At 47.1% G+C, this 26,634-nt stretch overlaps 1 protein-coding gene across 1 annotated transcript in view; it reads right to left on the bottom strand.

Annotated features, from left to right (window-relative positions):
* LOC135902050 (NLR family CARD domain-containing protein 3-like) overlaps positions 1-4,157 on the bottom strand; it is a 4,526-nt gene extending 369 nt beyond the window's left edge. Inside the window, exons 1-2 of the mRNA XM_065431943.2 lie at positions 2,933-4,157; positions 1-1,687 (exon numbers count right to left, since the gene is read on the bottom strand). The exon at positions 1-1,687 is cut by the window's left edge and continues 369 nt beyond it. Of these exons, the coding sequence (XP_065288015.2) occupies positions 715-1,687; positions 2,933-4,113 (2,154 nt within the window). The 5' untranslated portion in view covers positions 4,114-4,157 and the 3' untranslated portion in view covers positions 1-714. The remainder of the gene's footprint in view (positions 1,688-2,932) is intronic.
* Positions 4,158-26,634: the final 22,477 nt, after the last annotated feature.

The raw sequence follows: 26,634 nt of genomic DNA, 5'->3' as shown, positions 1-26,634 counted from the left end.
TTCATTCGTAGATGATATGGCCAAAAATAAGGAATCGTAATATAAAATCGACAGAACCTGAATCTCTTAGATAATATATACGTGTAAGGGTACTAACTATAGTACAACCTCCTCGTAGCAATCTAAAGAAACACACAGTAATTATAACGCCGCGCTAACACCGACTAAATTCTTAGTCCGCGTGGCAAAATAAAACGAAATAGCAAATCGACGGAACCTGAGAAAGTCATTATACTAGTTAGTTGCCTGTGCGACCGTCTTTACCGTCGACACACGATATCTCAGGCAAAAAAATGCACTTGCCACTAAGCACACGTATACTGAATATGTGCAACTAATGTGCCACTGCGGCGGATCCCTGGTAATCTTCCGCATTAGCTACCATCGCCACCTACTGTGACCACGTGCAGCGTTGGAGAGCGTCTATACGAGGCAGACAATTATGAACAACTTACACCAATGCTGTTGGTTTCTAAGCTTTACCGCACGTTGGCGGTCCAATAACCATATTTGAGCGTTAATAGGTAATTTCGTTGAATTTAATAAAAGTTCGAAGTGGCTCGCATTGTAGTAAAGTTAGCGCGACATAGTAAACGCATTTCCAGGTACGATTAATTTACTACAGCGGTGTTCTGCATCAGAATAAAACGCACGAACACCACCTGATTCAACGCGATACGCCATATAGTTTTTACGAAATTAGACGTTCGATCCTTAACTGGCAGTAATGTCGCTTGCCTCAGTGAGAACGTCTGCAACCTTGAGATGGCGCACCACTGCTCGCCAACAGTGTCTGTTCAGCGCGTCCAGCTGCGTGGTTTCGGCTGGCCGACACACCACAGAGTGCTTGACGATTCCCGTGAGAACCAGATAGTTGTCCTCCAGGAAGTGCTGGGCCGAAGTCACATCTACCAGCGCTTCGGGTTCCGTTTTTCCCGTGACCTCCACCAGGTGAGCGAGAAGGCACGGCCGGCCCAAGAAGTGCTCGAAGTCCTCGGCCAACTGCTTGTCGGCTCGGTGCGTCAGGACGAATTCCGTGGCGCGGTTCAGGGCGGATTTGTTCCTCCGCAGCGATTCGAAGACGGGGAAGCTCGTGGTGTCACACGTCACCAGGTCGGTCATGAGTTTGAGTTCCACGATTACCTTGTTGCGCGACATCCCACTGGACACCTGCTCGATGAATTGGGCGTGGAGATCGGTCGCGAACCAGAGCGAAACGCTCGTGGCCGTGCTGTTGTGGGCCAGCATGTAAGAGAACGCGGTGGCCGTCTCGAGGCTCTGGACTTTGTCCAGGCGGAAGACCAGATGCGTGATGGACCTGTTGGCAGCCAGGGCGTGGAAGACGTCTCGGGAGAAGGTCGCGTCTCTGTCGTCCGCCATGTTAAGAAGCAGGCGTTTGATGGACCGGTTGGCTTTCAGCATTTCGCACAGCGCAGCTCCTCTGCCCTCGGTGTGGCCCTGCACGGCGAAGCTAAATAGGCGAACGCGCTTGCTCGACGCCAGGGCTTCGCACAGAGGCCTGAGGCTGGCTTCGGATAGTTGGCAGATGTCCGGCAGGTACAGTTCCTCGGGGCATTCCGAAGGACAATTGAGGGCTGCCCCGAGGCCCACCAGGTCAAGGTCAACCCATGGCAGCTGCACCCGGCCGTAGCACTTGCTCTCGGTCAACTGCTCTGCCAAGAATACCCTGACAGAGAGAAAGAGGGTTGCGCAATATTACAAACCCCGGAACTTATCGCGGAGGCGATTTCTTTCGAATATCTGCGACAGCTTACACCACCTGACTGAGTGACCGACCGACTAACCGATGGACTGATGGACTAGGCCGTGACTGACTGACCGAGTGGTTTTGCTGTCTGCATCTGAACCACGGTGTAACATACACTCTTTAGGCAGGAAAAGCGCTGTCCTAAGTAAGAACGTCTGCAATCTTGAGATGGCGCACCAGTGCGCGCCAACAGTGCGCGTTGAGTGTATCCCGCTGCGTGGTTTCATCTGGCCGGTGACTTGGCAGAGCGCCTTGAAGGAAGGCCTGGTAATGTCCCCTAAATCGGAACGGCACCACGAGATGACTCTCCGATCATGAGTCTGTCACGTGAGGTGGTAATACTGCTTTATGGGCATGGAGGAAAGAAACAAAATAGGAGAGGCCCTGACGTCACGTTTCTGAAAATGACATGACATGTTTCTTTTTTTTTCCTCTTTTTTTTCTTTTTTTTTGTCACACCATTGTCTGGGCAATGTTTTGAGCGAAGACACTAAAAGAACTCGTTTAGGAGCTGCAAAAGAGACACTTTCGGCGTGCTATCAAAACGTATCCCGCGAGTAACCACGCATCGGCACCCTGCACGCCACTGACAAGGCAGAAACATTCGCGCAAGTTCTGTGCGCGATAAGCGAGCGAACTGTCTGCCAGTTGCCATGGCGACAAGAACATTTCCTTTCATTCTGATATCGACGCCGATAGCTTGCGCCGATTTTTCTCCTGATGGCGCTGCGATAATCGTTCTGTTTTAGGGCAGTGTAAAGGGTCATTATCCGGACGCGTTCCCGACGGCATTCGTTGCAGTGTGTCCACACCTAAATAGTACACATATACATCTTACACGGTGATCTGAACTGGTTGATTGACTAACCAGACCGGAACTGAAACTGACTACCCGTCCGTCCACCCGTCCGTCCGTCCGTCCGTATCTCTCCCTGGGTTAGCTGACCGACTGACCGACCAAGATATCAGAAATGATGGCAACAAACATTTAGCCTCCCCAGCCTCTGTATACTATAGAGCACATCACGTCAAACGTCGACAAGCTCGCTGGTATACGACCGTAACGAGAAAGTTAAATGAGTAGCAAAGCCTCGTGGCTATGCAATTTGTATAACGCTACCGGGCACATTAGAACAAATATAATCGAAATAACAACGCGCATACCTTTCTTCCTGTGAAGCTCGAAATCCAGCAAATACGAGCTTCTTTAAGACCTTGTTTGTCGGTAGAATCCTACACAAGGCTGAAATTCCATTCAAGGGCAGTTGCTCACTTGACAACTGAAAGCATTCCAGTGCGCTATTCTTCGATAGAGCATCTGGCCACTCCGCCATGCTAGAGTAGTCCATCTGAACGTCCTCAATGTGGATGTGTCGAAGACAAGTGTTATTTCGCAGTGCCGATGCCATAGCCTGGCCACATTGTTCGTCAATGCAACAGAACCCTGTAAGCCAGAGTTCCTTCAAGACAGTGTTCACTTCCAGCGCGGGGAACAGACCTTTGGGCAATGTGACCGAGTCCGGTATAAAGAGAGTGAGTTTCGTCAGCGTAGCACTGCACTCCAGAGCTTTGGCCGTCGCCGAAATCTGTGTCTCCATGACGGGGTCAACGGTGAGCTCCTTCAGAGCCGTGGAAGTCCGCACGAGCTGCGCCACTGCCTCCACGTCCGGCAGGCCCCTGACGAAATCCATGACCGAACTGAGGCTCAACGACTCGCACTTGACGAGACACTCGAGCGCCCTGATGATGTTGCGCGGCAGCCGGTTCATGTCGGAGATGTCCACCGACTTGATGGAGCCCGCGTTGCGGCGCAGCAATTTCTCCACTTCGGCGGCGAACTCGGCTCGGACCGCGCGCGCGCTGATCCTCACCGTCACGAGGTCGGTGATGGCGTCGATGTCTTGCACGACGAGGGCGGCCGTGGGGCGCTCCTCGATCTCCAGCCAGCGGATGCTTCGCTTCGCGCCTTGCGCCGACGGGGGACGCAAGCGGATCGGGAAGGGCGTCTCCTCCAGGGGGCGACCGCACGGCACGGCGCAGGTCACGCCGAACTCGTCGATGCAACAGTGGCGCGCGAGGAGCCGGGAGACCAGGAAGGACGCCTGCCGGGCGGCGGCCGTCGTGTCGCCTCCCGCTTTGCCGCGCGGTATCGAACTCAGGCGCAGCCTGCCCGGCCTGGTCTCGACGAGCTCGAATGCCAGTCGGTGCATCACTTGGTTCCAAGCTGTCAAGTCGGCGCTGAGCCAGCATTTCTGGCCGGCGTCCACCGCGTCGCACTTCCTTTCAAGGTCCAGTTGGTCTTGCCAAGGACTATTGCGGGCTACGTCGATACGATGGCAGTGCATTCTGTCCCTTGTCGCAACGGTCGTTGTTCGACTGAACGCGATGCCGGCATTGTGATGATGATGATGATGTCCTGGATGAGTTTGGCGCTTACCCACTCGCGGGGATTGGCCAAGAGTCGGGCAGACTTTATGTGTTCAGAAAAGGAGGTAAAAATCTAAAATTTTGTTACATGAATTTAGGCGAGGGAAAATCGAAACGGTTCAGTAGATTGTCATGCTACGTAGAGGAGAAAAAAAAATAATTTTCTTTAATATATCAATGAGGCAATAGAGGAGGAATGAATAGAATAATATGGTCATCAATGAAATCGGTTTGATTCAATAAGAAATTTTTCTAAGGCGAAGCACACATTCCTGTGTGAGTGCCCAAGCACAGACGCTCCGAAAGACAGCAGTACCGGAGTGTTCAATGGCAGACCAAGCTGTCGCACTGCAATTTCTAATGTCATTTTCCTCATGGAGGAGAAACGCCGGCATTCCAGTAGGTAGTGCTCAATCGTCTCTAATGCATTGCAAAAATGGCACAATGGGGATATTGCCAGACCAGATCGGTGCATGTAAAAATTTAGAGATGGGACTCGACAACGTAGTCTCGTTAATGTAACCTCCGTTTGTCTTGTTTTGCAAAACTTCCTGCTCCAAGGGAATTGTAAGTGGCGTAGTTCCAATGATGATTTGAGGTTCGATTGAGATGTTAAAAGGATGTATCTTCTGAACCTGGCGGACGTGATAAAGCCCGTTGTTGGAAGAAGGGGAAGCACTGGGCCGCTGATAGAAGCCTTGGCCAAGCTGTCTGCCACCTCATTCATAAATATGCCTTTGTGGCCAGGTACCCATATTAATCGTAAACTTCTCAAATGACTTGGAGCCAGTGAGTTCAAAGTTTTCAATATGTGTGTCTCGCCGGGAGCAGTAAGTGAGGTGCACAGCGACAAAGAATCTGTGATTATTACCGCCGTTGACCTGGAAGACTGTAGCTTTCGTAATGGCATGGAGTGCACCGTCGTCTTTGCCTCGCGTGCGGCGCGGCTGCCTGAGCCGTGGTCTGAGCTCACGAGCGTCACGACAGGATAATAATGATGACGACTACGGTGACGACGATGATGATGATAATTATGGTGGTAATGAAATTAATGGTGATGCGTATACAATACATGGGTCGCACCAACTAGTGGGGGCGGGCAAAAATTGTATGGTTGTACCAGAGTCATTTCATACTTTTCTCCGGTTGTAGACACAGCTAATGAATTCGGGAAGAAAATTAACTTGAAATGGCAAAATTTCAATCTTTTCATTTTTCTTCTTCGCTAGCTCTGGCACCGCTATGATAGAGCATTAGCCGCGGTGTTCCTCATTCGTGATAAAAAAAAATTGCATATCCAACGTACATGTTTACACTTGTGGGAAGTGAAGCTTTAGTAAATCGCTTAAATAAACGTTTTAAAACTAACGGCGATGCGTTCAATTTTGTTCTCGTTCATCTTATGCAACTTGCAATCTCATGGAATGATTAGGTTTCGCCACCACAGAGGTCACAACTTCGTTTTCATGCAATTGTTATGTTGACTCACTGCATCGTTCACAAGCTATGCCGAAATGCCAACTCCAAATCAGGTATATGCACAGTGCGATGTGCATATGCAGCCATGTATGATTCTTGATGAGAGATGAATGGAAGTGACAGGTGTACGCACAAAAGTAAGACACGTATCAAGCAACATCTAGGGAATCTGTACCTTTTGAGTCACTCTGGGTATATACTCATCCTGGAAGATTTGGCCATGAACGGAAACACATCCAGTGACACACACTGAGTGGCTAAATCAAAGTAAATAAAATAAATCAAAACATAATCCACTATTCCAGTAACAAATCGATGTGCTTTAGCGATACCTGTGAGCTGACATCAGTTAATGTTTTATTTGGGAAGTCGTTTCTTTATTGCGCAGAGCGGAGGTGTGCATACTTGGTCGGCTATGTAACAGTTATGTAAATCACTGCGTGGGCGCTTTCATATAACCTTTGTGGTCACGTTGTAGTGACGACGAAGAACGCAGTAGCGAAAACTGTGAATCACGAATAACTCTTTATTGAAAAAACACTCTTAAAAAGTTTACACCCCTTGGGGCTTGTCCCACAACGATAATATCGCTCGTTAGTTTCCTGCCGAGAATGCTCTGTCATGCTGATAACGCGCATTCCGTTCGTGACTCGCAGCGTTAAAGAAAGGAAATGCGAGCAAGACAGATGACGATTATCGTTGTGTGGCAAATGCACACCCCAAAGGGTGCAACTGTTTTTAGAGCGTGCGCGTTATTAGCATATGATAGAGCATTCTCGGCAGAAAGCAGCGAGCGCGGAGTTTTCAAGAAAGAAAACGCAAGCAAGGTGGATGACGATTGTTGTTGTGTGGCAAATATACACCCCAAAGGGTGTACATTTGTCTAAGAGCGTACATTCAAAACACAACGATAGCGGCGAAGGCATTCGGTGATCGTCGGAATCTATCACCAAGTAAAGCGCGTCAGCTTCTATACATGGCTCATCAATGGTTCCAAGGTAATTGCTGGTGCACGCGTGCCTTCCAGAAAGTACTACGCAATGTTTAAAAACAGCGCTAACGACACCAGGCAACAGAACAGAGTATGGGACACCCACGGCGCTGGCTTACAACTGCGTTTATTGGAAAAACCCGTTTGCTTTTTGATGCCTTACATGAAACGTGCGCGCATGCTCGATGTCAATAAAAGCACTTCTCATTTCCAAAACATTGCCTCGTGGTCGCGGGTGAAATGAACACCGTTGTTGAACCCAGTTGAACCGCCCATTTCTTTAGAAGATAAGGCTACGGAAGGCTGACTACAACACAGTCACTACCGTTTCTCTTTATCTGAAATGCTTCCGTCACTTCTCTTGTACTGATATCATTGTGCATAAACAAGATTTTGTAATGATGAGAGTATATTTCAAAGTGAATCAGGAATTAACGCTGGATCCTTCTACAACTCCTGTCTTTCAACCTCAACAATACATACGTTGTCTGGGAAGGGCAAACATTCATGCAAAAGTCTGGTGTGTGTATGGCTACAAAAGTAGCCCCAGTCCTAAGTAACATTTTTCTAGCCGCGTGGACAAAAAAGTAGAGAAAGACATGGCCGATGATTTTATACGTATATTCAGGTACTATCAGCGTCAAATGAAAGTTGAACAGCAGAGCGCGTGGCCCAAGCATAAGTGAAGATATAGTGTGCGCCGTCCAGTCATCACCATTGACAGGCGCGCAAATCCGCTTTGGCCGCACTGCCCGATCCCCCTCTAGTGAGATAATTTCGCTTCTGTTCTGGTTCTTACATTTGAAAGGGAGAAAATAAAAACGAAGCTAAAATATTGCAGTTTACGGCGAGTCTTGTCGCACAGATCGCCGAAACCACAAGTGCTGTCGGCGCAAACAGGGGCGCGCGTGGTGCAGTTTGCACCGTCATCGCCCGCGCCGCGCGGGCGAATCTACCTTGCGATGACGGTGCAAACTGCACCACGCGCGCCGTTGTTCGCGCCGACAGCACTTGTGGTTTCGGCGATCTGTGCGACAAGACTCGCCGTAAACTGCAATATTTTAGCTTCGTTTTTATTTTCTCCCTTTCAAATGTAAGAACCAGAACAGAAGCGAAATTATCTCACTAGAGGGGGATCGGGCAGTGCGGCCAAAGCGGATTTGCGCGCCTGTCAATGGTGATGACTGGACGGCGCACACTATATCTTCACTTATGCTTGGGCCACGCGATCTGCTGTTCAACTTTCATTTGACGCTGATAGCACGTAGATTATTTGATTGCGTTTGTCGAATCCCTCTAGCCTAAAAGTGTGCCGCGTGCTCTTGATGTTTTTAAGCAAAATGGTTCCAGCCTCAAACTCACGCATGAAGTGTCAAAACATACCGTACTGCAATACTTAGATTTAAAGCTAACCTTCGAACAAGTCTGTCTGTGTTGGCAGTACTCCCCTAGGAGCGAGAAGCACCTGCTGAACTACAATAATAATAATAATATTTGGGGTTTTACGTGCCAAAACCACTTTCTGATTATGAGGCACGCCGTAGTGGAGGACTCCGGAAATTTCGACCGCCTGGGGTTCTTTAACGTGCACCTAAATCTAAGTACACGGGTGTTTTCGCATTTCGCCCCCATCGAAATGCGGCCGCCGTGGCCGGGATTCGATCCCGCGACCTCGTGCTCAGCAGCCCAACACCATAGCCACTGAGCAACCACGGCGGGTGTGAACTACAAGTCATGCCACTCAAAACTAGTAAAAAATGGGATAGTTTCCAGCTACATGGGTATGGCAGTCAAGAAGTCTTGTCGTCATAAGATGAACAATAATCTTGATGCACATGTACATCGATGCAGGGAGGCCGGTTTCAAGTACTCGGTGCTTGCCTCATGTGCAGGTAAAATCCTCACGAAGTTAAAGCCCTCCAAACGCAACTTAGAGCAGATTAGTAGTCCGGTTGAAATGGGTAAAAAGAAAGTAGCGGTAATGTCCTGCGTTCATTCTCTCTCACACAGATTTTAAAAAGGCAAGGGCCAGGTATGGTGTCAAAGTTTCGTTTTCAGCTCCTAATAAAGCTGGTCACGTAGGGGCAGCTGTCCAAGGAAGAAGAGAAGGAATAGGAAAGAACACAGGCTGTAAAATGAGCCATGGAAAAAAGCCCGTCCCCTGTAAAAGCGCAGTTATCTACCAAATCCGTTTGTCCTGAGGCCTTACATACATTGAGCAGACAGGCCGATGCATTAATGTGAGGCTATCTGAGCACCAGAATTCTTAAGACAAGAAATCTACAAACCTGGCAAAGCGCTGCTTCGAGTGCGAATGTAAACCTTTCTTGGATGACACAAGAATCTTGTATGGGCACAATGATAGCAGTACAAGTGGCGGAAGCATTTCACATAACGAGAACAGGTAGTCGCTGTGTTAGCCTTCCGTAGCCTTATCTTCGAAAGAAATGGGTTTGTTGAACAGGGGTAAACAACGGTGTTAATCCCACTCGCGACCACGAGGCTATGTTTTCGGAATGACAAGTGATTTTATTGACATACAGCATGCGCGCACGCTCGGTGTCAGGAGTCAAAAAGCAAACAAGACTTTCCAATAAACGCAGTTGTAAGTGAGCTCCGTGTGTGTACCATCCTCTTTGCTGTGCCCTGTGTCATTAGCGCTGTTTTTAAACATTATGGAAAACCACCAAACGCCCACCCTGCCGTTCTTCATAAGTACTACACAATTCGTGTCGCGCACACAATCTGATTGCACAATGTTCGGCGATTACACACACAACAGATAAAATCAGTGGTAACGCTCGAATGAGTTCCAAATTCTGCAGGCGCGTCTTGCGCTCAGCGATAACTAAAGTTGTTAGGGGGTGAAATGTAGTCCTCGAGAAAATGATAAATAAGTGCACGTACATGTCAATACATATCCAGCAGGCAGCCAAGCCAAACCCTCAAAGTAGGTAAAAAAAAAAAAGGCTTCGCTTTAGAGTTACTGCAGCTTGAACAGAGTGACCTTGCAGGCGAAAGAGAGAGAGAGCGCGGGCGAAACACCGCGAAGACATTGAGCGCTGGCGTCATCTTCGAATCTTAGAAGCTCTTGTCGCGATAAACTCCTGAGGCTCAGTCGCACTATTCCGTCCCGACACCGATTTCGGTCTGCCGACTGTCGGCGACAGCGTTTTTTACCTCTGTGTCGGCGCCTCTGTCACACTGTACCAACGCCGAGCTTTCCGCCGACTGTGGGCAGATTGTCGGCGTCGGTACACTGTGAGAGAGGCGCCGAGACAAAAGTAAAAAACGCTGTCGCCGACAGTCGGCAGACCGAAATCGGTGTCGGGACGGCCCAGTGCGACTGAGCCTTTGGCAGACGTATGCGATTTCGCGGTATCTTTGACCAAGGAACAGTGAAGCTGTCGCACTTATTTTCAGCCGATGAGGATCGTAACCCTGTCGCTCATTCGCGTGACACGTGCTGCTCACGAGATCTGCCTTCCTATGCCTCTGCCACGAAGTGAACCCTGCTCGGTTTAACACGCCTAATATCTACGATCTAATGTAGCAACCTTTAATGCCTGCATCGAATTGTGAGGGGAACAGCTATTCGCCACGAGATCTAGAGGCCGCCTGGCGGACTCAGTCTAAAGCACGCGTATAGCTTCTGACATCGGGCGTCGCGTGCCGCGCGCCTTTTGGTATCGCAAGCCAAACGTGTGGATGCTTCGTCGCTTCCTCAGCTAGCCACTGGCGCGTGCTAGTGGGTTACAGCGTTCGTAGCCTTTAATACCCTCCCTCCGAATAGCACTACGGTACGCTCTAGTCGTATTCTGAGAGTACCGTGAATTGGCGAACAGAACACAACCCGACCTGACCTTGAAGATAAGTATGCGCGACAATTTTTAATGCAATAATCGTTGCTGAATAAACTGAAACGGTAGCACGTTAGCAAATTAAGGTCACTCTTACATACGCTTCCGCTAACATACGAGGCCTGCCCCAAAAGTTCATGCAGTGAGTCAGCAATAAAGTGGGAGAAGGTGCCGCGGCTCCGCTCTCTCCATTCGGAAGGACCCGCCTGACCTCTAGTGCGAGCCGGACTGCTGCATGAAAAGGCAGAATTTTATGCGGGCGCTTTTTTTTTTTCAACCCACTTTTAGTTTTCGTCAAAATGGTGATCGACCAAGAAACGAAACAGCAGATCAATATAACATTTTTTTCTTGTAAAATTGGGCAAGAATGATGCAGAAATTCCTAAATATATTAGAAAATGTCTGCAAAGGATGCGCTCAAGAAAAATACAGCGCTCAAGTGGTTCCAGCATTTTCGGGAAGGCCATGAGGAACCCAAGGACGTTGCCAAGAACCGGAACTTACTCCACCTCGCGCGAAGATCGATCGTGTGCGTTCTCTGGTGCCCAGTGACCGCCGAGTGCGTGTTAGACATAAGCACTTGGCTTGTAAGCGTAATCTTTTCACCAGGTTATGACTGAAAACCCTGAAATTAAGAAAATGACAACCATTCTACTTTGTGAAGATGGAATAGCAGCGAAAGCACTTTGCTCTTCGTTTGAGAGCTTTGACTGTCGTTAGCTTTCGCTGCCATTCCATCTTCACAGAGTGGAATGGTTGTCATTTGTTTGAAGCGCCTGATGATGGGAATTGATGTGTTTGAATGGATGATTTAGTAAAGACAGTGGTTGATGTTCGATTGAGACCTTTTTATTTTGTCAGAGTAGTCAAGATTGCTTTATGATCACTGTGATATACATTCAGTGGTTCGACTGCCACCGTAGAGAGGTTCTTGGCTAGAATCAAATCAATGCACGCTCGGTGATGCGTGGTAGGTATCACGAGGTTAAAGTAACATTGCAGGCCAAACTCTTCCAATATGTATTGCATGAAACATTTCTTCTCTGGCTTAGAAATGTCCACGTTGAAGTCTCCGTTGATGATCACATATGTGGTATCATTCTTTCTAACCTACCAGAAATATTTCAAAAACATATGTTCTTACCCGTGTGCCTGGTACATCTTTGGGTCCCACGTGTGACAAGAATAGTTCAAGGGCGCTTTACAGGTTTCCGAGCCCACAGGGGTATGTGCCATTGAGTTGAACCTTTTCTGCACATCACAAGAATTGACCCACATGGTGACTTTTTTTTCTGTTGCCGGAGTGAGTGAGTGAGTGAGTGAGTGAGTGAGTGAGTGAGTGAGTGAGTGAGTGAGTGAGTGAGTGAGTGAGTGAGTGAGTGAGTGAGTGAGTGAGTGAGTGAGTGAGTGAGTGAGTGAGTGAGTGAGTGAGTGAGTGAGTGAGTGAGTGAGTGAGTGAGTGAGTGAGTGAGTGAGTGAGTGAGTGAGTGAGTGAGTGAGTGAGTGAGTGAGTGAGTGAGTGAGTGAGTGAGTGAGTGAGTGAGTGAGTGAGTGAGTGAGTGAGTGAGTGAGTGAGTGAGTGAGTGAGTGAGTGAGTGAGTGAGTGAGTGAGTGAGTGAGTGAGTGAGTGAGTGAGTGAGTGAGTGAGAAAACTTTATTTCGAATCAGAACGATTCGCGTCCGGCGATTTAGTGGGCTGAGGCACCCGCCGAGGATACTGTCAAGAGTTCTTGCCTCTCGGTGGCTTCCTTGGCCCGCTGCACTGCCCAGAGTTGGTCTTCTAGGTTCGAGCTGAGCAGCGCGGCCTGCCATCGCGCGCGGAGGCTGTCGATGTAGGCTGCGCTCGCATTGTCCTGTATTAGTTCCTGCCATTCCCATGGCACGTGTTGTAGCGTGGCTCTGGTGCCACGCACTTTGCATCTATCTGTCGTGTCAGTCATGTACAGCTTTCGCTGTAAAAAAACGCTTGCGCCAAGCTTGTTCCGAAACTGCTGACCTTTCAGCAAAAGTTGCGACGGAAAGAACGTTCCGTTGAATGGGAAACTTCAGACGACAGCGAGGAATTCTTTCAAAAAGTCGTCACCGGCGACGAAAATTATATTTACGAATGCGACATCGAGCTGAAGTCGCAAAGAAAGGAGTGGAAAAAGAAAGACGAGCGAAGGCCCAAAAGATATATCGCGGAAGAACAAGGGAAAAATCAGACATGTTGACCGTGCTTTTTTGACTGTCATCGAATTTTACCCCGCGAATTGTACCTGAAGGTCAAACTATCAATGCAGCTTCTTACGTGGAGGTCCTGAAGCGCCTGAGAGATCGTGTGCGCCGCGTGCTAACAAATATTTCGAAAAAAGCGGCGCTGAATTATGTACATACGATGATGCCCCTGCGCACTGTACATTGATACGACGTGAGTTTGTGGCACGCAGTCTCATGACTGTGCTGAAACGCCCTCCCTACTCACCAGATTTAGTCCCCTGCGACTTTTTTTTTTCTTTTTTTCTGACATGCAAGCTATTGCTCCGATGATGGGATTTAGGGGACGACAATTCAAAAGCAAAGGAAATCGCTGCGCAAGCTGCTTCACAGAAAATAATTTCCACAGGTGCTTCCAGCATCATAAGAAGAGATGGAACCAGTGTATCGAGTCAAATGGGGACTATTTTAAAGTGACCACAATGATGCATATGAAAGTTTGCATAATTACTTTATTTTTTTTTGGCGTATTGCGCGAGCATTTGGAACAGAAGCGATGCAAGTACGCCGTCAAAATCAGTTGTGAGTGACCCGAGAGAAAAGACAACGACAACGGATGCTGCAACGACGACGGCTACACTGACGACGTGGCACTACGACAACACTGTACACGGGGATGAAGATGAGAGAGAGAGAGAAAAAAAGCTTCTTTAATGAGCATAAGGATGGCTTGATTTGTCAACTCTTCTGTCTACGAGACGTGAACTGTCGTGCCATCTTCATTCAGACTTGCCTTCGTCGTGAGGTCATCGTCAATCGTCGTTTCCGCGACCATACAGTGTTCTTCTCTGGTGACCACTTCTGTCAAGGCAACTTGATGATGGTGGTAAAAACGGTTATGACGCCTACGAATGATGCCCAAAGAATTCGCTGATGCACACTTACATTGACCTATGTACCAGTCGTCGCTGTAATACCTTTACAAAACGACACGAAACGGGCCGTACCTCCGAGTGTCTCGCTTCAACCTGGCATCTTCCAGTTCTTTTCCGGCGGCGACCCTTTGCCTGGACAAAGCATACATCTACACGTAACCAACTGGACGCGCTCTTCTGACATGAATTGTTTCTCGCTGCTTCAAATGTGAGCTCAGTTAGGCGTTCTATAAAAGCAAAGAGCGCCATGAAAAAGGAAAGCGAACAAAATTCTCAAGGAATTCAAAAAGCGGACGCCCAGCAAGGTCATCCCATTCGCCCCAATTTCCTGCGTATTCAGCTCCTTATCATGGAACTACAAGGAATAGAAGAACAAAGCAACAGAGAAAATCTGAATTGGATCTCCGGGATGTAAAAGGCACGCCTGCGGAACACGCCAGCCGAAATGAAGCAGAACGCTAGGAGAGCGTAATGGTGCGCCTCCGGGAAAAAAACATGGCGGCAGGCGCAGGGATCATTCTCTCCGCGACAGCTGCTTGGAATGGGCGATGAAAAGAGTCGACTGTCTACGTGCGGCGCTCATAAATAAATGCACGACCGCCAGCGCGAGGTCAAGAACAACGAGGACTGCAAGGCACGAGAACAGACCGCGAAGTCGTCTGAGTGTCGACGCCTCTACGTAATAAACATAAGAGCACATAAACGAGAAGGCACCATGTTTGTCATATATAGAGTAACATGGAAGGAACCCCGTGTCTTACGCCGTGGAGGTTGCAGGACGAAGAGAAAGGCCATGGACGTTGTCCTATTCTTCCATTTCAATTTTGTTAGGACAAAGGGTGCGAAGAATAGGACGTCTCGAGTTATTTAGGTTACTCTCGAGGTCAAATTGTGACGTCTAGGTTCTCTGCGAATGCTTTTGTCGACTCTGAGCATCGATAAACGTCACCGGCAAGGATTGTGATGCCAGGTAAACTGTTTATTAAAGCTCCGGTGCGAGCGACCCCACTTGTTAGGTCCTAGGTTTAGAGATCTTGCAGTTTTTTTGTATGAGACGCCCGCACATGTGGAGAAGTGAGTGGAATATTGAGAGCAAGCGGATACGCTTTCATGGCTACCCGTCACTGTAGGGGTGGATAACGGAGGTTCGCACTCAACTTGCGTGTACGGAGTGCAAAGTATGATCACGGATCGCGCACAGCATGCCAGTAGCGCTTGCCAGTAGCTTCGTATATAGGACTGAGCAATAGAAGGTATAACGTCGTTTAATCTCTCCTTTTCGCTCCTTTTCTCGCTATATCTTTTTTCTAGTTTAAAGTGCCGCTTAACTGCGGTCTCAGACACGCTATAGAGTTCAAACCGTCCTCCCAGAGGGCAACGGCGCCTACAGGAACCCCGATGCGCCGAGTGACTTTACACGTTACAGTCAAACTAGCCGCAGTCATTCTCGACTTGCGTAAAGCCGACCGCTTCTGTCGCAATCATCGTACCAAGGGTCACGAATGGCTAACGATTTCACCTCAACGGAGCGTCTCGTAATCGAAAGCAACGCACGCACGTACATAAAGTGTGCGCATTTTCAAGGTAGTTGAGCGTTCTGGACGATGAGGCCGTTCATGACGAGCGAATGACAGTTCGAACTTCTCTTCATAAAAGCTCACGCTTAATAAGTAGTGAAGGCTACACGTACAAAATAAAACTGCCAGGAATCTTAAGGCGTAATGAAAAAACAATACTATATATTGTACTGGCCAGGCGCACCTATCATGCGTGATTTACCGCCGCGATATATCCGACACGCACTATACCAGACCCCTTTCCAATAGAGTAAAATGTTTAGTCTTACGTATTTCGGGCCACGTTGACTGCAGTTATGAGAGCGTAACCAGCAACAAACTGTTCGCGTTGTGGTTACAAGGTCCGGCACTTGGCGAAACGGGCATTGAATTGAACGGTTTTCCAAGTCACACCATGCAACGCCCCGAAAGACGGAAGACCTGCAGGCGATGAGGCGAACGCCGTAAATTCGCGAAACGATCGTAGCGGGCTTTATCAAACTACCATTGCGTCCCTAATCACTCTCAGACGATAACAAAAAACGATTAAGGCTTATAGCGTCGCTTCGCACTTTTCCGTTCGGTCGTGCTCGAGAGAAGACAGCGTGCGAGCGACTGCACCAAAACACAAGCACGAAAAAAATTCGCGCGCGAAGGATCAGCGTTGCCTCATTTAGCGCGGAATAAAAGCCGCTTTCCTCGGAAAGAACTGTCACATCCATTGGCGGCGGCGTAAGAACGGTAGATGAATGGCCGCCTTTCTCCGCGTTCGTCCACGAACATTAATCACGCCTTTGGAAATCGAACGCTTATTCCTTTCGGATACCAGGAGCTCGGAGACAATATAGAAGTCGAGAACTTTTGAGACTCGACCTGCGGAGACAGTCCGCAGCCGTCAGATCGCAGAAGCCGAGATTAGGAATGCAATCCAGTCCTTTCCTATGGCTGCTCAGACCTGCAAAAGAAGTTAAGAAAAAAATTAAGAAGACCGAATCCGCCAAGCAAGCCTTCCTTCATCTTCCTCTTATCCTTCCTCTTCTTCTTCTGCTCCCTCTTTTCGTGCCTTAAGCGCTTCCAGCCTTTGGAGAAGATGCAGCAATGACAAGCTGTGAAAAAGGCAGTGATTGGAAACTATATGCACATTTTCGTGCTATGTCGCTTGCGTGATAAGTTCCGAGACAGAAACCGAAAACTTTGCGCGATATCCTCTTTTCCTTTTCCATGAGAGTTTTCGCAATAGTCCGTGCCATCCGGCATTTTAATCTCATGCCAAAAAAGTTCCAATATTGCGCCGTCTCACATATATTGTCCCTTTCTTCCCTTTTACGCGCACCTCCGCCTTCTTATAATCAGTATAGTTGTGACAGTAAGTTTAGAACTATAGAACACCCCCAATGTAAAGCCAGCGCAATACTGGCTTCACCTATATATTTGAGCGCTCAGTTTGTCATCTCCTGATCCTGTAAGGATATATGTCTCGTATGAAGAAATAGATCAAAGTGTCTCAGCACACAGATTTGAGAACTGCGCAATGCTTAGTGTAAAGCCACAATAACAGCAAGACAAACGTACGGACGCCTCTTGACTATTGCCCAACTGCAAATGTTAGCATTTCTATGCGAACTTACCTCAACCTAAATGGACATTTACATTACTAATTATTTATCTATAATTTGCTTCAAATACAAACTTCAAATCATCGTTCTAGTCTTGTCCGTCGTGTTTAAGGGATTTGACGGGTCCAGCAATGTTACTACCTCTGAAACCCAATCCAAACCAGATCAGTTGAAACCACATTTATAGTACTTTTTTAAGTGCTTTCTCCTAGAGTCTTCCTAAGGTCATCAGACGCTTCTAATGAAATTCATCGTGATAGAATGTTCGCCAGGGCACAGACCATTTACTATAGTGTCCTCAGTGGCGATTCCTGGGAATTCTCCTGGGCAATTCTTTCACCTTTCCGATCAAATGCATTCCAAGAGACTATCGATCGCTTCAATAGAATAAGGTCATTTTGAATCGCTATTTCTGGCACTCAGAAAGAAAGGAAGAAAGAACGTCCAGTCCTTTCACCATTTTTATTGCCCGGATCGAGATAGATGCCGTATCGGCGCGTTTTTTTTTTTTTTTATTGATATGATATAAGGAGATGTTGGCGCGCATTTTAAGGCTCCGGCTACTCCTTATCTCTTGGGTGGTTCCGTCATACATCATTCAGGGTTCACGGTTACATATCAAATAATCATTTCACACAAGCACCAGGACTTATAAAGCAACGTTTCCACAGGAAGACTATGGCAAATGTCTCCACACCTATGTAGTCGAAAGTCTCAAAAGTAGAAACGATACTGTCGCCTAATAACACATTTTCTAGTCAGCGGATCAGCGGGTACATACAGTATACATGGCAAATGTCTCCACACTTATGTAGTCGAAAGTATCAAAAGTACAAACGATACTGTTGCCTAATAGCACATTGTCTAGTCAGCGGGTGGTATATACATCGTGTAAACAATCATTCACAGTCACAACAAAGCAGTCAACATAACATAATTCCCAAACAGATGGATATATAGAGTCACATTGAAATGAACAGAGCAATGAAAGCACTAATAGCGTCCAGCGATGCCGCTGTCTTCAAAGAAAGTCTTTAGTGCTTTTAAAGCGCTCTTCTGCAAGGCCGTTGTTGGCCAAGGGCCCAAAAGTTTCCTTAAACTGAAAGGTCTGCGGTCTAATTTACTTAGCGCTGATTTAAGTCGGCATCTTGGTGTGTCGTGATGTGGGCAATCTAGAAGGAGGTGATATATATCTTCATCTACAAATCCGCAATCACATTCGGGGGTTTCCGCTCGGCCAATTCTGTGTAAGAAATGCTTTGTGTAGGCAGTGCCTAGCCTTAATCGATGAATAAGCGTTTCCATAGTTCTATCTAATGACAATGAAAATTTGAATTCAATAAATGGATCAATATGATATAAGTCAGAGCTCTTAGAATTCTGGTCAAACCAAGTGTTTCTAGACATGTTGAAAGACGTTGTCCTTATAATGCAGCGTAATTCATTCTTTGATATTGGGAGCGGAGCCGTATCATCTTTCAGGTGCGCTTGTCGTGCTGCTTCATCAGCTGCTGTGTTGCCAGGAATGTTGCAATGCCCTGGTATCCACTGGAATGCTATTGCATGTTTTGCTTCGCTTGCCTTTGTGAGGTAAGTGTTTCATATATTACACTGTCGCTGAATGTTTTTCCCTTTGTGCTGCAGAGTGATGTTAGTGCCGCCTGTGAATCGCTGAAAATTACCCATTTTTGCGCTTCTGCTACTGACAATATAAATTTTACCGCACATAGGATTGCGAACAGTTCAGCCGTTGTGGACGAAGTCGCACGAGATAACTTAAATGATTCTTGTTTGTTGAGGTGCGGTATAATGAATGATGAAGTTGAAGAGGTTGCTGTACTGGAGCCGTCTGTATAGACGTGTGTGTATCCTGAATACCGCATATATATCTGGTATAGTGCTAGTTGTTGAGTAGCTTGAATGAACATGTCTCTTTTGCTGAATATCCCTTCTACTGATAATTCAATTTTTGGAACTGCAAGCAGCCATGGAGGATATTCGATGTCTGAGTTCCAAAATTCATTTTCTGGCAATATGTGAAGATTTTCTTGAATTTCTATATGAACATAACTTCTATCTCGATTCATTATGTCTAAAGCCAATGGGTGGTTCTTATGCTGGGTTTGAAGGCGGAAATAATGCCGGCATGTTTCTGTAGTTCGCATAACTGGAAATGGTGATTGGCGAGCCTCAGCTATTACAAGAGAACTCGAAGTCGCTCGTGGAACTCCTAGACACAGGCGTAGTCCTCTAGCTAAAAGTCTTTGAAGTCTCTCTTCTGACGTGTGGGAAAGTCCGTGTAAGATGGGCGCGGAATATGCAATTTTTTGTCGTATTAATGCATTGTAAACAGTCAGCATGGACGATACTGATCCGCCCCATGATGTGCCTGCAAGTCTGCGAAGTACAGTCACTATGGCATTGACCTCGTTTTCGAGTTTTTTTAAGTGGGGTGCCCAGGATAGCTGCCTATCAAGTATTATGCCAAGAAATCGATGCTGTGTGACAATCGTTAGAGGGCGTCCTTCCAGATTAAGAGTGAAATTTTTTAACACCTTCCGAGTGAAGGGCAATACAGCAGTCTTTGCATGTGATAGTACCATTCCTCTTTCTCTCAAAAATTGGTTGATGATATTTATGCCGTCTTGCAATGCCATCTGGAGTAGTTGAGCTTTATACCCAGATGTCCAAATACACACATCATCTGCATACAGTGAAAACTTTAACTGTGATGGCAGCCTTCGCGTTAAATCAGCCATGACGCAGTTAAAAAGGAAGGGGCTGAGTACGCTTCCCTGTGGTACTCCCTGTTTGACAATATGTTCAGAACTCTTTCCTTTACCCGTCTGAACAAATATTTTGCGACCTGATAAAAATTCAGAAATCCATCGCAAGGACCGGCCAGACAGACCAAGTTCCAACATGCTTAGCAGATCATGAACGTGACTAACGGTGTCAAATGCCCTCTTGATGTCTAGGAATACTGCTATCGTCATGTTTCCACGTACACGCTCGTGCTCCACACAGGTTACTATATCTAATATTGCATCCATTGTGCATCTATGTTTTCTAAAACCTACTAAGTAGTTGGACAACACCTTCGTTTCATTACACCACCATTGAAGTCGCGCGTCAATCATTTTCTCCATTAGTTTGCATAAACAACTTGTCAAACTAACGGCGCGGAAGGATTCAAGGCACAAGGGCGTCTTACCAGGTTTTAAAATTGGTATGATTCGAGCGACTTTCCAAGAGTCAGGTACAGTTTCCTCTATCCATAAGTTATTATAGATGTCTAAGAGCGCATTTGTACCTGTCGGTCCGAGGTTTCTTAGCATATTGTACGTAATGCCGTCCGGCCCAGCAGCGGACTTTTGGCGACATGATGCAATTGCAGTGGAGCTCGTTTAATGTGAAAGTGTGATCTAACTGAGGATGTTGGGCCCAGTAGCAAGCAGTAATTTTTCGCTTAGCCAACTCTACTGAAATATCAAATTCTGCACATTGTGATGAAAAGGCAGATCTGGAAATTAGCTCACAAAATTCATCTGCAACTAATATTTCACACGTGTCCCTGGCTACAGCGAGAGCACGAAATGGGAAGCTTTGTGTTACAGGTCCGCTTAAAGAACGAATTACTAGAAAAATTCGTGGGACAGCCGTGTGAGGAGACAGCGTGCCGCAGAAATCGCGCCAGCGCCGTTTGCCTAAGCTTTCCATTCGTCTGCGCATTACATTGTGTATTTTCTGAGCCTTTCTGTATGTTTCTAAACTTCCGCTCCGTCGGTAAGCTCTTTCGGATCGGCGTCGGATGGCTCTTAGGTGTTCATATTCTCCGTCAACTGCAGCATAGTCTTTTGGTATTGGGACCTTCTTTGTGCATATGTTCATATTATCCTGCAAAAATTCTGTAAATTTTTCCACTGTTGCATGTTGGTTAATTTGATCCGTTAGGCGGTATCGAAAAGCTTGCCAGTTGGTTAGTCTGCTGTAACGCCTGATATCATAGCGCATGCTAGGGTGGTTAACAAGAATGGGAAAATGATCACTTCCGCGCATTTCCATATCTGTTGTCCATCCCACACCATTCACTAGATCATGTGAACACAGGGTAACATCTATGCAGCTTGAGTAATTATATCCACGAAGGAATGTTGGCGACCCATCGTTTAAAACAGTCAAGTTGCATTTATCTATGGCGCATTCAATAACATTACCCCGTGCATCACAGTGATCACTGCCCCAGATGATGGTGTGTGCGTTGAAGTCGCCACATATAAATACATTAGAATGAGCTATTTTGAATATATCCACTAGCGCTTCTACTGAAATCCGGTTTGAAGGTTGTAGATATAGATTAATCACTGTTATACAGAGCTTGCCAAAGGATACTTTACATGCGATGAATTCCGGGAAGTCTGAATCACTGGACTGAATTTGATAAGATGGTAGGTCCTTTCTGACGCACAGGAGCACTCTGCTAACAGCACCTTGACGAGAAGTCTTATATATCACATAATTCGAGAGGCGAAAGTCGTCAGTGATTCCAGCCTCTTGAATGCAAAGTATTGGGAAGTTGTATTGCACAAGCAGTTTACGAAAGTCAGCGCACTTTCTTCGAAGACTGTTGGCATTCCACTGAAATATGGAGACATTTTTGTAGCGGTTATTCATGTAGTGCCTGTCGCAGTTTCGGCCCGGATTGTTGACACAACAGTGCTTCTAGAGGCAACAAGGCTTTTACTTCTGGTAGGTTGTTTGCTTCCGGCAAAGCAGATAGGATTGCCTTAAGAGCTGCGAAAAGCATTGGCAAAATCAGTTGTGTCACCGATGCTGTAGTATGTTCGCTATTAGCTGGTGTCACTTCTGCAGTGGATGCGTAAGGTCGCTGAGAGAAATGTGTGGGAGTACAGGAGCTTTCTTGTGTATTACTTTCTGCCTGTTGTCCTCTGGGTTTCCGTAGTATTGATGCATAGGACTGGGCTCTTGACTGTGATCCTCTTGATTGGTCGCTTGATTGCACTGTTGGTTGTTCTCTAGAGGAGGGATATCTTGTTGGTGCTCTTGGCTGTGGTGGTTCCGGTGCCCGCTGAGGTGGGTGATCTGGCACTGGATGAACAATCTCGAGGTTTGGTGCGGGTTCATTGCGTCGCGGTTGTCTTCCATGAATTAGTTCATGTCTACGCATTTGCGCCGCTGCTTTGTTCTGTGGGCAGCCTGAGAAGGAGGCGGCATGGTTCCCCGCACAGTTCGCACATTTAGGTTGAAGAAGTGACTTGCACTGCTTGTGGTCATGGTCTTCTGAGCATATTTTGCATCTACGTGTGCTACGGCAGGTTTTCGCCATGTGCCCGAATCTCTGGCAATTATAGCAGCGAAGTGCAGGTCCTAGGTATTCCTCGACAGGGTGGCTGGTGAAACCCAAGTAAATTCTTCCAGGAATAGGGCGGTCGTCTCTGAAAGTCAAGATTACCGTGTGAAGTGGATAGGACTTCACTGCTCCATCTTCTTGGCGGGAATACCTTATCTGTCTGCGTGCCGATATAACTCCTGCGTCTTTCAAGAAGTCTAGGAGTTGATCGTCTGTGTACTGCAGAGGCACATGTTTTATTTTCCCAACGTTTCGCGTGTACGACTCTGGGATGAATGGCTTGACTTCCAGGCCACCTACACTTGAGAGCATCAAAAGGCGTTTCGCCGATGCTAAGGAAGCAACGCTAACACTGAAACTTCCATCTCTGGTCGTCCTGAAAGACTGTACTTTCTCTTTGGCAGCAGAAACTATTTCGGCAGACACTCGGTTTGGATTTACTTGCCAAAAAGTAGTACCTTCATTTGTTGGGCGAAAGACAACCGGAATGCCTTCGGCTCGCTTTTTCTTATACGTGACCACAGTAAATGGCGCATCTTCACCCATATCTTCATCATCACTTAGCTCATAAGTCGATGTTCTATCATCGTCCTTGCCGTCTTCTAGGCGAGGTTTCTTGGTCTCGGCTTCACCATCAGCCATCATTCCTGAGTTCGCTGAAGTTGATTCTGAGTTGGGGAGAACCAAACGTGCCGGCTTTATGAAGTTTTGTGACGCTTGCAAGGCTCCAGGCTTTTCATTACGGCCCGTAGCGTCATTCATATGGCTTGTTAGGTTTGGACGAGCATAAGGCTCGTGACGATGTTCTCGGCTTCCGACCACCGTAGCGGCGGGGTAATAGACAGGTCTTCAAAAAAGAAATGTCGTACCTGTAAGGCGCCTGGCTCGTCGAATCTTCACCCGAACTTCACCCGATCTTCAATCGTCGTCAAAGGTAACCGTAACTATCCAAAAAACCAGAAAACTCAGAGCACCACATAAAAACAGCGACCGAACAGATACACTTCTTCTTCCTTCTTCGTATCGGCGCGTTAATAGCCACAGCCTGGCAACTTCCCAATTCTGCTTCAGGATCTGGCAACAGGCCCAACCCGGAAACCATATATGGGTTGATTGAGAACAATAAACTAAGTATCTTCCCGTAAAATTCTGTTTGAGGTGACACAGGATAGAGATACCATTTGAAGGAAACGTCGCGAATTATGAGGGGATATTCGGAGGTTGCTGAAAGACAGTCGTTTAAAACTGGAAAAAAAAAAGTGAGATCAGTTCCGAGATCCGCGGCGTAGTACTGCAGGCGGAAAATAAAAAGCACGACGCGGAATAAAGAGTCTCGTCATCAAAGCGAAATAGAGCGGTGAAAGACGATATCCGTAGTGTTAACCTCACTTATTCGTTTAACAAATTATTGTTCGTGGAAAGGCCACCGATAAAATAGTTACCAGAATTTGCCCAATTACATCCAGATAAATCAAACAATAGATCGCTGTCGCGAAGTCCGGGATAACTGGGGAACACGTTGTCTCTTTCCGAAATATCTTTGCTTACGTCAGCCGACATATCAGATACGAACGTCAGTGTAGCTGGTGGCAAATTACGGTGCTGCCGGTTCCACCCAGACGTACATTAAGTCGAATATAATTTGTGTCTGTCCGTACGATGGTGGCTTGCCCTGGTCGAGCAAATTCGGGCGCTTTCTTGCGTCTTTTCAAGCACGTGCACTCGAGAATCAACTTAAAGGAGGTCGTTCAAGCCTAACAGGATCAATCAACTTCAAAGCTTGCCGCATGTGCTTTGCGAAGACCGGTTTTAACCAAATAGAGTAGGGGCGAGTTGCCTACTGCCAGGACAGAGGCGACTTTTACGTGCATTTACAATTACCCCGGCTCTGCGTGGAACGAATGCACCTTATATGGCTGCCAATTTCATCTCATCTCATCACTCCAGCTAATCTAATCCTCTGCCAATCTTGACCGCGCTTCCCTTTCCATGGCTCCCAAATTCCGTTTCTCTGACTGACTACCGTTTATCCCTTTGTCAAAGAAACATAACTTTATGAAACGCTATTATTGTCGACTATAGTGCGTATATTAATATCGTCAACTTGACATATAACTACAAATCAAGCTCGGTAAGCATGCTACCGGTCCTTCCCATGTATGGCTTCTCTCTCTGTCAGCGTTTACAAAAAGAAAGCAGCCCTGAGAGTTTCATTTGATTGAACTAGCTTACCTGCCATCCTTTACTACTTGTCTTCGCACTCCCAAACGTTCTTTGGCAAGTTGCCACAGCACCATTTTCTGCATTTTCTGCAACCTGCAGCACCATTTTCTGACCCTGCTTGCGCATCCAGTACCGACAACCCAGTTTTCTCTTGTGTTGAACATGACAGAGCTGTTCCAAAGGATTTCTGAAAATGCGTGCCGTAACATCTTTTGACGTCATCCGGCCCGTATATAGTCGTGACTTTGCTCGCACGTCGTAATAACTCCGCCAAGTAAAACGAAAACATGTGGACGTGGTAGCACGGATGTACACGACAACGGACGTGTGTTTGTTTCATCGATATCCGCGTTTTTGTTCTCCTGGTTATTACGATGTCGTGCAAACAACGTTCTTTGTTCAACGTTGCTCACACTAAAACACCTTAAACTTCGTAAAGTAGTGCCACGCTTTGAAGAATGCCGCCTCCTCCTCGCGCGCTCTGGCCGAGGCTGACGCCGCGTCGCTATTGGCCTAATAGCATCACGTGGGCCCTCGCGCCGTGCATCAGCGCCATTTTTGCTCGAGAAGCGTCTACGGAGTGACGAGGAGCGCATGTTGGCGCAGTTGCTACGCTCGAGCAGTGTAGGCGGCGCCACGGTCGAGGAGGGAGCGTGAAAGAGAGGAGAAACGAGGAGTGAAGGCGGAGGAGGAGAGTGTCACTACTTAACGAAGTTTGAGGGGTTTTAGCTCACGCAAATTTTCTCTCTCTCTCTCTCTCTCTCTCTCATATGAAAACGTTCTGATAACACGGCGCAAGCAACAGGGTGACATGAAGACGAAACAACAACGGCGTTTTTCTTTTTTTTTCGTTTTTCAGAATGTTGCTCGACCAACTATGGCCCGCCTTCGAACTCTCGCATGCGTTTACGTTTTGCATTGCATCGAAACACATAAGATGATTCTTCTTTTCTTTTCTTTTTTTTCCTATTTTGCAGCTGTCAGCAAGGTTACAATTCTTATATTTAACTTGGCACCAGGCACGTACCCAGGGGGGGGGCCCGGGGGGGCCCGGGCCCCCCCCGAAATCAGATGGCATACCCCCCCCCCCCCCCCTCCCCACCCACACCACCACTCCTCACACATTCCTAAAGCGCTGCCAGATCAATGTTGAGACTTGGCAGCTATTCATCGGTCAGCATTATGCTGCCTTTTTCACTCCTTTTGGATGGCGGTAGTTATCAGCATCTCTTGGGATGTGAAGGCCAGTTTTCTCATAGATTCGGCGCCCGCGAGATCAACTCGAGATGCGTTCATTTGTCACCATCCACTCAACTGTCACGCGCATAGCTGTTGCTTTTGTTAGTTCAAGCTTCTTTGTTTAGGCTCATCCTGGGACCAGGAAAGGGATGCGGCTATTAGTCAGCTGGTCTGTACTCTCGTGGAACGAGTTGTGGGCGGAGAAAACGCCAATTGCGTTTAACTTTTCCTTTTGCTTCATTATTTCCTTGAATGACAGCTCGTCGCGACGCTGGCAGATGTCCGGAATCATATACACGTGATATGGGTTAGATAAGGTGGGAAATAAATTAATGTGAAACAGCGTCCATCACCAAAGCCTGCAATAACCCTCAAACCCATAATCAAGATGACTGTCGCCCGTTACTTCGTCTGGTTTTTCCCTAATTGTATAGCACTTTTCGTGCAAAATTGGCAACTGGAAACAAAAATTCTTAAGGAGTTGAGAAATCAAGTGATCTACTAAGGGAGAGAGCCAAGGCAACAACCAAACTGCAAGGAAAAGCGAATTTAACAACGAATCTAACACATATAACCCTTGCTTCATAAAATCTTTATGGATCAACATCTTTTTATTTATATAGGAAGTAGAGAAAACGCCGTCGGAAGCGGAGAACAATTACGTGTTTTGAATGACGCTTCTACAGTTATCGGTCGAACCGCCTCACGTAGCCACTTCTCTATTGTGCTTATGTGGGTGTTTTTCTAACCTTTCGCGGTGGGCGCAGTACGTCTACAATCGCAGTATCCTGCGCTCTACGCGGTTGTATGGGACTGGCGGCCACACAGCGGTACGCAACTTCCCAAATAACAACACGAGTCGTTTTCGCACTTGGAGCAGTAAACGAGCAATCCAAAAGAACTGTGATTGTTCGGCAAATATATATTTCGCTGTAATTCTTCCAGAGCTAATACAAGAAATGCTACTATAGTC

Source organism: Dermacentor albipictus, chromosome 3 (assembly GCF_038994185.2).
Source record: "Dermacentor albipictus isolate Rhodes 1998 colony chromosome 3, USDA_Dalb.pri_finalv2, whole genome shotgun sequence".
Lineage (NCBI taxonomy): Eukaryota > Metazoa > Arthropoda > Arachnida > Ixodida > Ixodidae > Dermacentor > Dermacentor albipictus.
The sequence above is the reverse complement of the archived record's forward strand: the minus strand, read 5'-3'. Positions and strand labels throughout refer to the sequence as shown.